Source organism: Bubalus bubalis, chromosome 21, assembly GCF_019923935.1.
Source record: "Bubalus bubalis isolate 160015118507 breed Murrah chromosome 21, NDDB_SH_1, whole genome shotgun sequence".
Classification (NCBI taxonomy): Eukaryota; Metazoa; Chordata; class Mammalia; order Artiodactyla; family Bovidae; genus Bubalus; species Bubalus bubalis.
In genome coordinates, this window is record NC_059177.1 from 49,068,112 (window position 1) to 49,084,401 (window position 16,290).

Below are 16,290 nucleotides of genomic sequence, written 5' to 3' on the forward strand. Positions count from 1 at the left end.
CCCCCTCTCGCGGCAGGACGAGGACGTGGCCGTGGCCGTGGGCGCGTGCGCGCGGGGCCCAAAGGGCTGGGGCCTGCCCCGCCCCGTGTCCATGGCAACCGATGTATGCCTGTCCTGCTGAGCGGTCAGGGGCCAATATGCCACCCTGTACTTTCCTGCCTCTCACAAGCTTCTGGGCCGCAGGTCGACGGTGACTTAGAAACAATCTTTTAACTTTTGGACTGTCGAGAGAGCCACGACATGAGAGGGGAGTAGAGAGGCAGTCTGGGGTCCCAAACGGCTGCACCGGAAAGGATCCTTTGAAGAGGTTGGGAAGTGCAGCACAGCAGTACAACTCTGGCCTTTGTATCACCCTAGGTACCGTCACTTTGTCTCACTGAGGCTTCCTGACAGACCTGGGAACCAAGCAAGGCTCACGGAGGAAGCGGGATCCCATCTCGGGAGGCGCAGATAGCAGCTACCTCCAACACTCAGCGCCTACCTCTTCCCTCCTCTGTCCCTCTTCCCTGCGCCAAACGGAGCACAGAGGTGATCATTCTTCCAGCCAACGTTTATTGAGCATTGCTTCCTGCTAGTACAGTTCTTGGAGAAGGAAATGGCAAGCCACTCCAGTGTTCTTGCCTGGAGAATCCCAGGGACGGGGGAGCCTGGTGGACTGCCGTCTCTGGGGTCGCACAGAGTCGGACACGACTGAAGCAGCAGCAGCAGCAGCAGCAGTACAGTTCTAGCGGCTGCGGATACTAAATGAACAAAATCAAGGGCCTGCCCTCCTGGAGCTCACCAGGTGGTTCTTCCTTCAGTACCCTAGAGGTGGTTGGGGGAGGCCTGTCTGCCCTTCTAAGTTTCGTATTCTACACACACACACACACACACACACACACTGTGCGTGCTCAGTCGTGTCATACTCTTTGAGACCCCATTGGACTGTAGCCCGCCAATCTCCTCTGTCCATGGAATCTTCCTGGCAAGAATACTGGATCGGGTGGTCATTTCCTAATCTAGGGAATTTTTCCCCTCTCAGGGATTGAACTCGTATCTCCTGCCTTGGCAGGCGGATTCTTTACCACTGCACCAAACCCCAAGTCAACTGTAAGCTCCTTGCGGACAGGTTCAATCTTCAGCTGGTATTTTTGAGGAACTACAAAAACAACAAAGCATTCTTCCAGGGCCCCAAAGATAAAACCTCACTCTCCTCAGAGGCCCAGTCCTGCAGTGGAGGGGATGGGGCAGGGGACAACTCTGCTCATAAGCTTGTCTACATGACAGGCCGGGTCAAGAGCTACTTTGGTGCTCCTCACACAGAGGACTGGTTTGGGAAGTGAATCATTTTTGGGGGGGATCCCACTGTACTAACAAAGGGCAGACTGAGCACACGGAGGCACTTGTAGCTGGTTTCTTTTCCTTCTACTTCACACTATTCTGTCCACAGGCAGGGAAGACTGAACCTCATCTACAGGGCTCTGGGCCAACCAGAATGGGTAGCTGACTTCTCAGAGGCACTCAGGGCTGGGCTGGCAGGATTGTGGCAGTTCTGTTCTACTGATGGATATTAGGCAGATGATCAAACCCTCTGGGTGCCCCCAGGCAAATGGGTATGAAGGCATTTCCTGTGAGACCAGGAAGGGCAGGACTGCTGCCTCAGACACAGACAGCTTCTCTCTGCACGGTCAGTTCTGCTTCTCAGAAGCTGATGAACTTCTCCCAGGAAACCGTTGTCTGGAGAGGCCCTTTCATCTTGTCCTCTCTGTTCACTTCCTTTAGTGTGGTAGGGGAACTCCAGAGTCCCACGTCAGAGTTCAGGATGTGTCTTAGGAGCCTCAGTACCTCTGTGGTGAAAGCAGAGTTGGCCTGTGACTGGAGCTGCAGCCCATCAGCCTACCAGGCTTCACTGCAGGCTGCTCTCAACAAAGCCAGCTCTGCCCTTGGCAGGATTCCTGCAAGGCCTCTCCTCACCACCAGGAGACAGCAGTCCAGGCACTCTCCACTACCCCTAGTAGCATGCCTGAGCGGAGCTGATCACCTAGCCTCTGGGATCATCTCCCCCATGCTCCAGTCTGTCCTGTCTCCCAACAGCCTGTATTCTCTCATGAGCCCAGACTTGGCCTTTATCTCCTCCTTCCTTCCCTGTCCAAACAAGTCCCACAGAAGCTCTTTAACTCTCCCTTAGTAAATTCTAGACAGTTTCCCCAAACAGGAAACAAAGCAGAGACAACCCCCTCTTTCTCCCTCTTCAGGTTAGTTCTCTTTGAAGTGGTGATTAGATCCTCTAATTCAGATGACAAATGGAGAATGTACATGCAATGTAAGATGCTCTGCAAACCCTGCCACCAGCCATCTCCCACCCTCTGAAGGCCAATCCCTGGCCACTCACAGCCTAGTTAGGGCTACCCCTGCAGGACTTGCCATGACTGAGGGACCAGCTAGCCTCAAGCCACTCGGAGTCAGCTTTGCTATTTCCTCTAGAGCCAGGAAATGCAGTCTTCTTCAGGTGAGTCAAGGCAGAAAAAGTCTAGTGAACTCCACAGCATAAAAAGAGCCTGCCAGCCATCTGTCCTCTGTTCCCACCCCCAGAGGTGCCATCTCAGCATCCACACTGCTCTAAGTTATATCCCTTACACCATCACCCAGCCACAGAGCTGTTCAGACAATTCCTTGATTAAACAACACTGCCTTCTTCAGTTTACATTTTATTTTACAAAAAGAGAAATAAAGAAAACTGATAGGCAGTTATACTGACTTACAATTGTTCTGTTTGCTTTTTAAAAAAGTGACATGAAACACAAGTAAAAATAAATACGTCATAGAAACAGCCAGTTGCCCAGTCTCTAGGGCAGGAGCACCTGCCCTGCTGAGAGAGGAGGGAAGCCCGTGATCACACCAGCAGCCGGAGCACTCAGCTACAGGTGCTCCTCAAAGCCAGGCGCAGGTCCCAGGCCTCAGGGGGCGTCCTGAGGAAAGAAGACGGAAAACCAAAGCCAGGTGCCAGGTCCCTGGGGCCACCTCATCTCCCCCTGACTCCCCCTGGCAGCAGTGTGGCCTTAGTGGTTATCCATTGCGACCCCCTCAACCCACCCTGGACCCCCTTCCCCGACCCCTCTGGAAAGGGTACAGGAAAAACACAGGCAGGCAGGCTGAGGGGATTCTTCCGGTGAGTCCCCAGCCCACCCTGAGTAACACAACCAGATAAGTCAATTTATACCCATGTGCACATAAGCACGTGTACGCACACACACTCTACCACACACATACACACACACAAACCTGGACTGAGCTCTCTTCCAGGGGAGGGCCTTAGGTCAGGTCACAGTATGAGATCCCCTCTTCTGAATATTATCCCAATAGTGGTAATGGAGTACTCAGATCTCCCCCGGCCCCATCACTACAGCCTGTCTAGTTACCTCTCCCCAACGCACTAGATTATGATAGCAAACAGACCTCTGAGAGAGGAAAGGAGACCAAGTCCCTGAAGCGCAGAGAAAGTGGACTCTGCCTGCTCAGCCAGTTTATCAGTAAGACTCGGGTATTCATAAAAGGACTAGAGCCAAGCCAGTGGCACAGAACACACGCAAAGGGGTCACAGTGGAATATACAGGGCAGAAGTCAGTCAGAAGGAGAGTCTGCAGGTGAGTAATTGGAGAGCATACCCTTCTCAGACAGACCATGAGGTGCAGATTTCTTTCTTGGGAACAGTCTGCCGAGGGCCAGAAAGTCTGCTAGGGATCTAAAGGTGGGAGTTGTTCTTCTCTCAGGAGTTTTGGTGCAAGGAGAGTCACTAAGCTGGGTGCACAGGAGGCCACTGCTCAGAGAGGAGAGATGGGTCTCCTGTAGAATCACAGGGGACTGGGAAGCACAAGGGGGTTATGAACAGAAACAGAGAAACAGGAATGTAAAGCCCCAGAAGACCTTCCCCCAAGGGATGAGGACTCAATTCAGAGCGATGCCAGGCATGCACAGACACGAGTGCCTTGCTCTGACTGCTGTGGGAGTGACAGTCCCACCCAGACTGTTAAAAGCTTGGTTGTTTCAACCTATCAGCAAAATGTTACCCCAGCTACTTGCTTCATGTCCTGGAGTGGGAAATGTTCATATTTAGTTGTGAATCACAAGTATATAGAGATTCTACACACTAGTTCCTAGGGAATAGAGTTCTAAGGACCAGAGATATCCTGAAGTCAGAAGATGCTTAAGACAGATGCTTCAGAAGCATAACTGGAGGCAGTGAGAACTCTGCAGATATCTAATTTGAAAATGACATGGATCCAACATGGCTCACTTACTTTCTCACTTCAGTGGCTAATCTCTGTTGAATTTCTATCTACAAAGACACTGAGACAGCAAATCAAGCATTACTACAAGTGGTAATCCTGAATCATTACATAGTACTATATCCCCTAGATTGAGGACTTAGGCTAAACCAGACAGATGGGGCTTGAGAGGCCCTTGAAAACATGCTATGGAAGACAGCAGTGAGGGAAGATGGCTAAACCTGATCTGCCCTCCCTCTTACCATCCTTCCCTTACTCAAGCCAGAATGGTGGGTGGGCATCACTGCCAAGTTGTTTCTCATCAGAGGAACAGTAAAACATCGTTCTTAGGTTCTAAAACAGCTCCTGCTTCCCTCACACCTATGTTCATATTTGGTGTGCATGCACGCTTGCCTACCTGCACACAGAGATAGCAGTAATGTCAGAGAAGTGTTTTCAGGTTCTTTTTTTTTTTTTAAAAGGAAAACCATGGAACCAGCAGCACTCTAATTTCCCATGATCCTAGCCCTACTCCCTTATACACTGTAAGCTGCATAAATCAAAGAAAACCTTGTCTACCCAGGACAGCCTCCCAAAACTGCGGCCTCTCCTGAAATGAAGCATGACTCAGCCCCTAGAACCACTGGGAAGAGGGCAGGCTTGTAATGGCAGAGAACACCCATTTGGTTCCTAGTACGTTTAAAAGCCCATCCCTTCAGTGACTGCTTTTAGTTCCTCACTGGGATAGTTTCTGGATTCTCAGAGTCTGCTGCTGTGATTTCCTAGAGGTGAACACAAAAATACCCCTCCTTCCCCAAACACACACACATTCTCTGGGATCCCAGTGCTCTGGAGCCTTAGAGGCATCATTTGTAGCCCAGGTGGTGAGTGTTCCTTGCAAATCAGAGATCCAGGCTAGCTTACTCCCTCTGCACCAGCCTCAGCCGGAGAGCCCACTCCAACTCAGCCCCTTCACCATTCATTCTTGGGATGCATCCAAGAAAGCACTGTTGGAACTGCTGTTTTTAAATTATTAAAATAATTTGCATAGCTAAATTGTAGGTCTAAGGCTTCTATGAAGAGGAGAGTTAAGTGTCTGACAGGGTGCTTATGAAAACAGAGAAAGCAAGCTCCTTAAGTTCCACTTTTGGTGTAACTGAACAGTGCACACACACACACACACACACACACACACACACACACACGCACACGTAACAGCCATCTCCTTGTCTCTTCTTGGGGATAATACCCCAGAGTGTCCCCAGAGTGTGCTAAGAACCCCCCCACCAATGGAAATGGGCTGTTCAGAAGAACTGTAGAAGCAGCTACTACTAGGGGCGACCCAGCTAAGCTGCCCCCAGGGTTCAGAAGAGGCAGGCGCGGCAGCCGCCCAGCCAGTGAGGAGGGACCAATGGGGAGGCGGTATAGCTCTGAAGCCAGACAGGGCTTGTTTTCCCTAAAGAACTGCCCAGCAAGGTCTCAGCAGTAGGGGCGGAAAAGCCAAAAGGAAGACAGTGCTTATGCTTAAAGACTAGATGCCCCTCAGCCTCCAGCACTGGTGATAAGGGGAGACTCAGAATGACCGATGTGTTATGATGATTTAAGGCTTCTACAGAGGAAGGGCTCCTCCACAGAGGATGGAGGTAGCAGACACCAGGGCCCACACTGATCACCTGATAGGCTGAGGAAGCCAAACATTTCCCGATATGAGCTCAACTGTCTGTTCTGTCAACCCAGCAGCCACCTACACCCAGCTTCACTATTCAGCATAGAGCCTGCCTCTAAGGTCATCCCAAGAGGACACACCTCCGAATTTGGGGTCACTTACTTCCCAGTTGCAAACTCCATGATCCTAAGTTTCAATCACTGTGTAATGAGTCGCATCATCGCTAATACCCAGTCGCAGGATTCCCTGAACTTCCTGAGAAGCCATTTGCTGAAAACATAGTTGCTTAGTGTAGACCTTAGGCTAACTCTCTTTCCTTGGTCAATTCGCCATCCACTGGGGATTTACTAACCAGCAGCTGTGGGGTCTGAGACATAAACTTTCCCTTCCCAACATCTACCCTCCTTACCCTAACCTCCCATCCCACCCACCCCCCAAAAAAGAACCAAGACACATGAAAAGTCCAAATAATAAATAATTGCCCATAAGAAATAAATTAACATGGAGCTCTCTAATGGGGAAGGAAAGGAAAGGCCAAGAAAGGCCACCAGGACGGGCAGCTGGGGGCTCGGTTCCATCTTTGTGAAGAATGTCTTTTCTGGCCACAACTCCATGACCTCCCACTCACACTCCGCAGTGCTTCTCCCCCCCAGCTTCGGCACACTGACACTCTCACATGCCAGAAAGGCAGATCTTGCTCAGAGAAAGCCACTGGGGAAAGAGAGATTGGTAATGCCCATTTTCTCTGATAATCTCCCCCTAGTCTTGAATCAAGTGTGGCTCTGATAACCGGGGACTTGGGTTAGCTGGGCCTGGTCTTCACTCAACTAGAAGGAAACTTGTGGTTCCCATGGCTCTTCTCCTGGGCTCACCCTGATGTTCATAGTAATAGTTGCCATGAACCACCATGCTCTGATTTCCATTTTATAAAAGATAAATTCATTTCTTAGTTTCCCCCTTAGTCCCTCCCTCCCTCCCTCCCTTCCCACCCACCTGCACCCCTGCTCTGTTACATACATGTAAGTACATATACATACACATACACACACACGTACACACGCACACACACCTGGTCTGCTTCTTTCCCATCCCCTAAAAAGACCCGACTGCATGGAATCTCAGTCTGCCCACCCTTCTTCTCTTCCCCTGCCTCCCTCCCCTCTCCAGACCAAGCTAAGTCACCCAGTAAGGCAGCTCTCTCGGGAGAGAATGTTCCCAAAGACAGAAATGGGATGTGAGCTTCTACCCTCAGACGGGCAAGCAAGCAAGCAGACAGCATAAGCAAGGCAGGCAGGAAGAGAGGCAGGCTGCCCTGCCCCTCCATTCCTGTTTTAGGTCCCTGATTTCCCACTATTGCTGCTCTGTTGGAATTTTTTTTTTTTTTTTTGCCTCTTTTGTTAAAACAGCAACAGAGCCCTGCCACCTATGGTCAACCACCCTTCTTTGTCCTCTTCCTTTCCCCTCTTGCCAAGGGCCCTATTCTCAGAAACCCCAGATTGCTGCCTTCTGTCTGGGTGGGCGACCTGCTGGGGGCCCCGAGTGAGGTGGAGAGGGGATCCTCAGCTATTTCCCAGTGACCTCTATTACATCATCGTCCTTATCCTCATCATCATTGGAGCTGAACCCCACCTCAGCAACCTCATGAGAGTCAAATGGAGGCACCTGGGACCGGAGGAGGCCACCGGCTGGGTAGCCTGTGTGTGGGGATATGTAGCTGGGGTAGACAGACATGCCCCGTGAAAGGTTGCTGGGCAAGACAGGGGAAGGAAAAGGCGCGAACATCCTTGGCTCGGACAGGAGTGGCTGTGAGAATGGGAGTGAGTAGCTGGGGAGTATCCCTGTTACAGAGGGGTTGAGCATGAAGGAGGGGTTGCTGGCAGTGACTGAGGTAGCCGTGGAAGAGGAACTGACGGGGCCTGCCGGCACCAGAGGGTCAGTAGTCACTGGAAACACCAGGCGGGCATCTGCCAGCAAATTGGACAGCTGGTAGTAGGAGGGGGTACTGCCCATGAACAGGGAGTTCTCCCCAGCCTGGGAGGTGAAGGGAGGGGTGAGGTTATGGTTTAAGGAGACGGGTGGCATGGCAAACCCGCCAGAAACTGGATACCCGTGTTCATACGGCTGCACGGGAGCTGGCAGATGGCCCTTCCTGGACCGCCGGCGGGCTGACTCCTGGGCAGCAGGTGGGGTGGCCAACTTGCGCTTGTGGCCCCGTAAGTCCAACACTGGATGCCTGTCACCACAGGGCTGGCCGGTCACCAGGAGGGAACTATTGAGGCAATGACCCCCGTGTCGAGGCTCAGTCCCGAGGGCTGTCCCAGGAACAGCACTGCTGTCCACAAGTGGAGCCGGGGGGCCAGGCAGGGCGGCGCTGGAGCTTGGGGAGCTCTGGCGGGACTCTCGGGCAGCAGCCACATCCGCATACTGCTGGAGCTCGCTGATGATCTCCGGGCTGTCTGGAGAGACGGGCCGGGCCAGCCCCTCGGGGTCGGGGGCTTTAGGTGATGAGGCACTGTGTCTGCCGTTGCTTGTAGACTCGAGAGAAGGCCCCTGGGAACCTGGGGACAAAATGTAGGTAACTGAGAACCAGAATGGCCAGGGAGGAAAGGAGAGGATAAGACAAAAGTCCATTGGGGAAAAAAAACCCTGTCCTGTGGTTCTCAAAATTCATATAGTTTCCTGTGCAAACAACATCATCTAGTCAACTTTCCCAGTCACAAAGAAAGAAGTCTTTTGATCTAGGAAATAAGTCTATCCAAGGAAAGACTTATAACCTTGCTGTACCTCAGTTCCCTGTAAAACCCCACCAAGGAGAATCCTATAAAACAATGGATATGAAATGCCATCATCCTTTCAGTACGACACTTTCTGGGGACAAAGATGGTCAGTGCCCATGACGGGAAAAAAAGAGGAAAAGGAAGTTTAAAAAGCAGTCTATCCTGGTTAAAAACAAAACAAAATCCATGGCCATGAAAGATGACTGGTACAAATAAGAAATCTAAAATGGCAAGAGTGGTAGGTAATATTACAGAGTTGTTAAACTTTTTTTTAGTGTGATAATGGTGCTGTGATTAGGAGTATACCTTAATCTCAGCAAATGTGTACTGAAATATTTAGGGGTGAAATGACAGGACGTCTTCAACTTACAAATAGTTCAAATAATAGGAAAGGAAAGAAAGGAAAAAGTTTCTGAAAAAGGTATCAGCCACCGAGGTATCAGCCACCAGATAGAGCTGCAGGGTACGTGGGTGCTCACAGTGCTGTGCTTCACCTTGTCTGGTGTCTTGACAACTTCCATGATAAAAGCTGAGAGCAACAACAGTCTAGTTTCACAACTCACAGTTGGAGGATAAGTGAGAACCACTCCCCTAGCTAGAGGGGACTTTTGCGAGAGTTCTTAATGTTGCTCATGTGCCACACGTATGTTCTTCGACCTGGCCATCTGACTTCTAGGAATTTTTCCTATAGATACACCATGTGACTGTGAACCACAGAGTGGACCTCCACGACAGGTCCAGGAACAGGGAACTCGGTAACGCACTGTGCTATACCCATCTAACTGCATCTTGTGCAAACCTTCCCCGAGGAACATCTCAAGGAAGGATACGGAACAAGCACTGAGACACACCAGTGAATGAAGACAAGAACAAACAGTATATTACAGTAAGTTCAGCGTTTGTTTTCAGAATACAAAGTTACATACCTATATAGTATATACATAACATATATTGTTTTAATATATACACATGTGCACATACATATCCCTGTACCATGTACAGAATATCTCTTAAGAAAAAAACAACAAACAGGAAAAAGCACTTCCAGGAAGGAGCAACAGGTGGCTGGAAGTATAAGGGAAGAAAAACTTCTCACTTTACTCCTTTTTGAAATCTTTGAATTGTGAACTATGTATATATTATCTATTCAAAAAATAGTAACAAACCAAACCTGTCAAAAGTGCTACGTAGGTCAATGGAAAGTAGAAGCCACTATACCTGAGGCAGCCATCCGACCATCTTCAGGGGCCTTTGGTTTGCCAGTCGCCCGGACAGCAAAGATTCGCCCATCGCTGGTACGGATGTATGTCCCTAAAGAGAAGCATGAGGAAGACTATGAGGCGCAGACATGCAATACAGCCAGTCCTGGGAACTCCAGGCTTAGCCACTGTGGGCTCAGAAGGAGCTATAAAAGTGGTCTCACACTCTCTCTCAAAACCCCTGAAGTGAGGAGTGGGATGACTGAGCTGCGGACCCAATATTACTATTTACTCCACAAACACTGACTGCATGACTAACATATACCAGGCACTGTTCCAGACACTGAAGTATATACGAGACAGAAAAGGGCCCTGTGTCTCATGGAGCTTAACTCTGGAGGGGGAGACACACACAGTTATACTAGAAAATATCAGGAAAGGGTAAATACAATGAAAGAAATTAACGGGGTGCTGTGAAGGACAGTAAGTTGGCTCCCTCTGTTCTGGCCCAGGTCCTCCGGTCTAGGTCCTCCTCTTGACTGGGGAGGAAGCAGCCTCACCATCTCAATAACCGCCCTCCCTTGGTAGGAATAAATCAAGATAGGCATTCTATTCCCACGTGGCACTAGTCAACCTTCCCTTGGTCTTGGGCATGTCTTCTGATCTAGTTTTTGGTGCCAGGGCTGCCTCTTGGCGAGAGGTCAGCAAATTTTTTTCTTAAAGCATCAGTTGGTAAATATTTTTGGCTTTGTGAGCCAAAAGGGCTCTGTTGCAACTACTCAACTCGGCTGCTACAGCATGGCAGCTGGGCATGATGGTGTTCCAAAGACCTTTATGGACAATGATATGTGAATTTCATATACTTTACATGTCACAGAATAAATACTCTTTCGATTTTTTTTCCAACCAACTGAAAATGACAGAAAATATAAAACCCATTCTTAGCTCACAAGTACAGTAACAGCAAGCAGGCAAGATTTGGCCCATGGGCCACAGTCTGCATACCCTCCCCCGCCTCCTCCCAGCTCTAGGCAAGGAAGAACCCAGTAAGGGGGCTGTGGACAACCTTCTCTGGCTATCATGTATTTCATAGCATCTTTTCCCTGAAACTAAGGGTGCTTTAACCCAACAGAGACTAGGGCAAAAGTCTCCTTACTAAACCAAGACCCTCAGGGAGCATCACAGAGCACAAGCTGGCATGAAATATAGGCTGCAACTGTGTTCTGACACCAGCCCAGATTTCTCCAGAAATCCCATCTGGAGAACTTCATGAGGCCAGAGGCAGCAGGCTTTTCAAATGACCACACTCGAAAATTCTGTCATGTGACCCAGGTATACTAATTCATCCACCTACTACATTTCCTAGTTGGAGATGTCTACTTCACTCTAGTCAAGAAGGTTAAGACAGCACAGCAATATATGTGTTCGCTTATAACCTATTCCATTCTAATTTTGGCCTCCCCACGTGCAGTGTAACTGCCAGATATTAAGCTTTTGATTGCCAAGACACCCATCTTGGATATCAAACTGCCAGCTGTCAGGCACAGCTACTAGCTAAACTACGAGGTAAGGCACCTGGCTGCTCTCACCCTTGAAAAGTTCCTTATTAGAAAGCCTAGGGTAACCTAGATAAATAATCCTTGAGTGATTCTCGCCTTTTCCTTCCCACACACTAATTCCCACTCTTATGTTTTAAATTCACCAATAAAGAGTGAACCTGTGAAACCCTAGCCACGTTTGGACCCTAATAAGACAGAGACCCAAGCCCACACACTGACTCTCTACCTACCACCTTCCTGTGTGGCCCTGGAGTATGCTGTGTGCCCTAGAGGACCTGTGAGTAATAAGCCTCGTGTTTTCAAAGTTGCCTGATGGTTGTTGCTGAGGTGCATCCTGCCATCGTAATTAAGAAAAACAAGGGCTGGTCCAGTCACAACACTGGCTCTGAGGAAAGGTATGTGGGGCTGGCCACAAGCAGTATAGGACCGGACGAGTGTCTCAGGCATTCCTAGCTGATACTATCGACAGGCTGAGACCAGCAGAGAACAATGTGTCTATCCAAACCCACTCTGAGAGTCCACCCCAAACTGGCCAAGCTCCTAGAAATGTCATTCTCTCAGGTTTCCCCCACGTTCCCCCCCTCTTACAGGATGACTCCTATCCCTGCTCCAGCTCAAGCCATATGTCTTGATTCTGCTGGGCAGCCCACCACTCTCAACCAAAGAGAGGGGAGGGGCCCCTCAGGCAGGTGCTCACCTTTTGTCCCACGGATGATGTGGATGCTCTCGCCAGCATTAATTCTTGCCTGTACGTCTGTGGAGCTGTTGAGCCCGGGAATAACAATATCTAGTGAAGACACAGACCTCAGATTTAGATTACATGGGGCCTGACTGAAGAAGGGGGAGAAAAGGCCAAGTTCACATCCACCCTTCGATCCTCAAGGGTTTTCCTAAAGCATCCCAGTGGAGCAGAGGTCAGAACCAAGGAAGAGGAAGCAAGCAGTGCTGCTTGCAACTGCCTCAACAAAGAATACCGTGAAAACAAAACACTTTTCAGAAACCTGATCATCCTTCTCATCAATTTTCCTTGGTTTAATTTAAAAATCATAGAATTTTTGATTTAGAAAATTTCAGTTAAAAAAAAGTTTCCATTCAAATGGTTATTTCTATTTTCTTTTCCCTCCCTAAGCAATTTGCATGTATCTGCTCCTATCACCTTAGGCTCCAAGAGGCCACATATCTTCCTTGCTGGTATTACTCCTCACCTAACTAAAGAATGAAGAGAAGAGTATTTTCAAGAATCAGGAGAGAAGTAGGATTATGAGAGGCTGTCTCTTTTTTTTTTTTTTTTGCTGTGCCACATGGCATGTACCTTAGTACCTCAACCAGGGATTAAACCTGTACCCACTACAGTACAAGCACAGAGTCTTAACCACGGGACCACCCAGGAAGTCCCGAGAGGCTCTATCTTTGTTTTTGTTTCAAAAGAAGTTTTTTTTTTTTTTACCATGAATATCTATTAATTTTCATATTCAAAAAAAGCAATTAAGATATTTTCATTAAAATGAATTATCATGAATATTTCTACATATCAAGATGAAAAGCAACATCATGAGGTGCTTTCCTTCCCAACTACTCTGAACCACAGAATCAACTGTGGGGATGAATGCACTGCCCACCTCTGACTGCTGGCCCTTCATGCTCGATCCATATTAAACTTACAAAGAAAAAAGCAAGGTCTTTAACTAAGGACACTGAGAGCTGTCCTTCATGCCCAGCTGACCCGACAAGTCAGGCAGGACTCAACACACTGACACCTCACTCTGAAGACAAACCCTATGTCCAGCGACATTCCCACAATCTCTGGCGTGTTCAGTGTCCATCCTGCCCACCATATTCAATAAAACCCAGTACTGTGTTGCTACTCTTAAGATATTTCATTAGAATACATATTCTTCACAATTAGGGACCAATGCCTTCGCTACTTCCCCTTAGAGTGCCAGTGCAGTACTGCCTAGAATGCAGACGTTATTTAATCAATATTTCCTGAATGAACACAGGGCTTCCCTGGTGGCTCAGATGGTAAAGAGTCTGCTTGCAATGTGGGAGACCTGGGTTCCATCCCTGGGTTGGGATGATCCACTGGAGAAGGAAATGGCAACCCACTCCAGTATTCTTGCCTGTAAAATCCCATGGATGAAGGAGCCTGGCAGGCTACAGTCCATGGGGTTGCAAAGAGTTGGAAACGACTGAGTGACTTCACCTTCTTGGGCTTTCCTCATAGCTCAGTAGGTAAAGAAACTGAACAGAGGAATTTTAAAAGGGACAGCATCCCTGGAAGAGAACTCAGGAGCTCCCAACCTGTTGTGGTGACCACCTTCTGCACAAGGACTCCCGCACGCTGCAGGTAGTTGATCGGGAAGTTCATAGCTGGGTTTGTGCTGGAGGCAGAGCTTACACTGCCTCCCAGTGGGACATGCCGCGGCATCATGGGGATCGGGGTGGACTGTACGGGGCGAACACTGGCCACGGGCTTCTCATCACTCTTCAGGGTTGGCTGCCTAGGAGAGAAAGACAAGCACACTAAGAGTTTGGCAAAACAGCCCTTACTTACCTTTCTGCAAGACTGCTAAGCCTCTCCAGACTTCCCCTTTCTATAGCCAGAGAGCTGCTGACAGAAGGATCAAAAGAAGCCGCAGGGTATGGTCAATTAAAAAGGAGACTGGAGACAGAGCAGAGACAGACACAGCAAGGGATAAAGCCTCTCAGTGTGTAAGAAGAATCAGATGTCAGCGGAGTAATGTCTTCTTGGAAATGTGAGGTGACATCTGCTCCTCTAGAATTGGGACTGCCTGTCTACATGCATCAGGAATTTGTCCTTAGAAGTCAGGAAGAGGCAAAGAGTCATGGTGGGGGGTGAGGGGCGCACGGGTGTATGGTGCATGCTAACTTCAAGACAAATGGGGACAAATGGGTGGCATTTTCCCACTCACCAAGAAAAAAAAGGCCACATGACATCACATGTGCTGGTGACCTTGAGGCCATCTGTCCAACATTAACCATCATTACCCTCTGAATCCTCAAGTTTTGGTAAGTAAGGCAGACACCTCTCTCCTCTGCATTACTTTTCAGTGGACTTCTCCTGGGGCCAGTCCCCAAAATGGCTCTGTAGTCACAGCCACCACAAAAGCAGGAGCAGGCGAAACACTGCACACAGAAGTCACGCTTCTAAGTGGCACACGGCTGTGGCCAGCCTGAGCCCTGGTTGTGCATCTCTTACTACCATCACGCCAAAATGTTGTCCTGTGGTCAATGAGGCATTCCTCATTCTTTACCTTCCTTTCAGCTGGATGTTGGTACCTTGAGGAAGCTACTCATTTAAAGGTTCTGAAATTAAGTCCCTGTCTCTAAGCTTTCTAAAGTCTGTGGGCTTTAGTTCTGGGAAAGAGACCCTCTGGGACTGGTATGTTCTTCGTCATCTGACTGAAACCTGGCACATAAAAGAACACACTTTTGTACCACGCTGCTGGAGCAGGCCTGCAGGAGTGCTCAGTCACTGCTCTCAGGCCGGCTTTGGGCAAGCCCTGGGGCCCCGCGGATGGCCGGGACAGGCTAGAGAGCACAGCACGCTCACCGGGGTCTGGGGCCCTCCTCAGACATCAGTGGGACTCAGAAATCTAGCCCAAGGCCCATATTCTGCAGAGGCTAAGGCTAGGAATTTGGGTGGGAAGGCCTCCTCACATGTACCCAGACAGAATAAGGAATCAGCAGGATCAAATGCGGTGAGAGGCCGATGCCCTCCACAGGGCCGCAGTTGGGCTAGAAAAGGAGCTGACACCTCCTTACAGCCCAGCCCATTTGCCACACCTTGTCTCCATATGGTTTTTCTCCCACTGGGTTCAGACTTAGTCCATTCCTGTTGTTACAAGGAAAAGCCCAGAAAAGAGAAAGAAAAGAGGTAGAGGACAAGAGAGGAGAATGTGAGCGGGCAACAGTATCTTGGAAAATGACACAGAAATAAAGTCTGAAGTCTCTGAAAAGATAGTAATTTTCTACTTGGAAGCAACTTACACATAAAAATTAGCAAATTTAATCACCAAAGTCGTATAAAATCTTACATGGCTTCATTCAGTTCCTTTAGAAGCTCATTTGGCAAGCCTTTTTTTTTTTTTTTTTTTTTAACATGGAACATTCAAAAGAAAAAGTTCTAAAATCTATCCCTCTTAAAATAATTATTAGTATCTTTGCTGCTGCTGCTGCTAAGTCGCTTCAGTCGTGTCCGACTCTGTGGGACCCCATAGACGGCAACCCACGAGGCCCCGCCGTCCCTAGGATTCTCGAGGCAAGAATACTGGAGTGGGTTGCCATTTCCTTCTCCAGTGCATGAAAGTGAAAAGAGAAAGTGAAGTCGCACAGTCGTGACCGACTCTTCACGACCCCTTGGACTGCAGCCTACCAGGCTCCTCCGTCCACGGGACTTTCCAGGCAAGAGTACTGGAGTGGGTTGCTGTTGCCTTCTCCATTAGTATCTTTAACTCAAGATAATCAAACAATGTAAAAATGCAAACCAACCAAGCAGGAAGCTGATGTGATAAAGGCTATGAGGTACTCTGTCTTCTACTGAGAAGAAAAAAAAAAAAGTACTGATAACTAACTATTCTATAATTTCCTACAAAGAGCCTCTGTCCCCGCTTAGCAACTGGCTTCCATGCTGTTCCTATCCTAATAGTTTTGGAAACTGTACTCAAGAAAAAGATCTTTTTGCTTAGGAATAAGGCACAGACACAGAATGAGATCCCATTAAGAGAACTGGAATTCCTTGAGTACGATTCAGGACCCATAGAAGACCTGGCCTTCACTCTTGAACTTAACTGTGAAATAAGGCCTAGGACCAGGACACTGCAG

The 16,290-nt window shown here is 48.8% G+C and overlaps 1 protein-coding gene across 2 annotated transcripts in view; it reads right to left on the minus strand.

Moving 5' to 3' along the window:
• Positions 1-2,671: 2,671 nt before the first annotated feature.
• RAD54L2 (RAD54 like 2) overlaps positions 2,672-16,290 on the minus strand; it is a 90,760-nt gene continuing 77,141 nt past the window's right edge. For both annotated transcript variants that reach the window (XM_006044997.4, XM_044933905.2), the window contains 4 exons: positions 13,747-13,946; positions 12,143-12,232; positions 9,906-9,998; positions 2,672-8,468 (listed from right to left, as the gene is read on the minus strand). In XM_006044997.4, the coding sequence (XP_006045059.1) occupies positions 7,474-8,468; positions 9,906-9,998; positions 12,143-12,232; positions 13,747-13,946 (1,378 nt within the window). In that variant the 3' untranslated portion in view covers positions 2,672-7,473. The remainder of the gene's footprint in view (positions 8,469-9,905; positions 9,999-12,142; positions 12,233-13,746; positions 13,947-16,290) is intronic.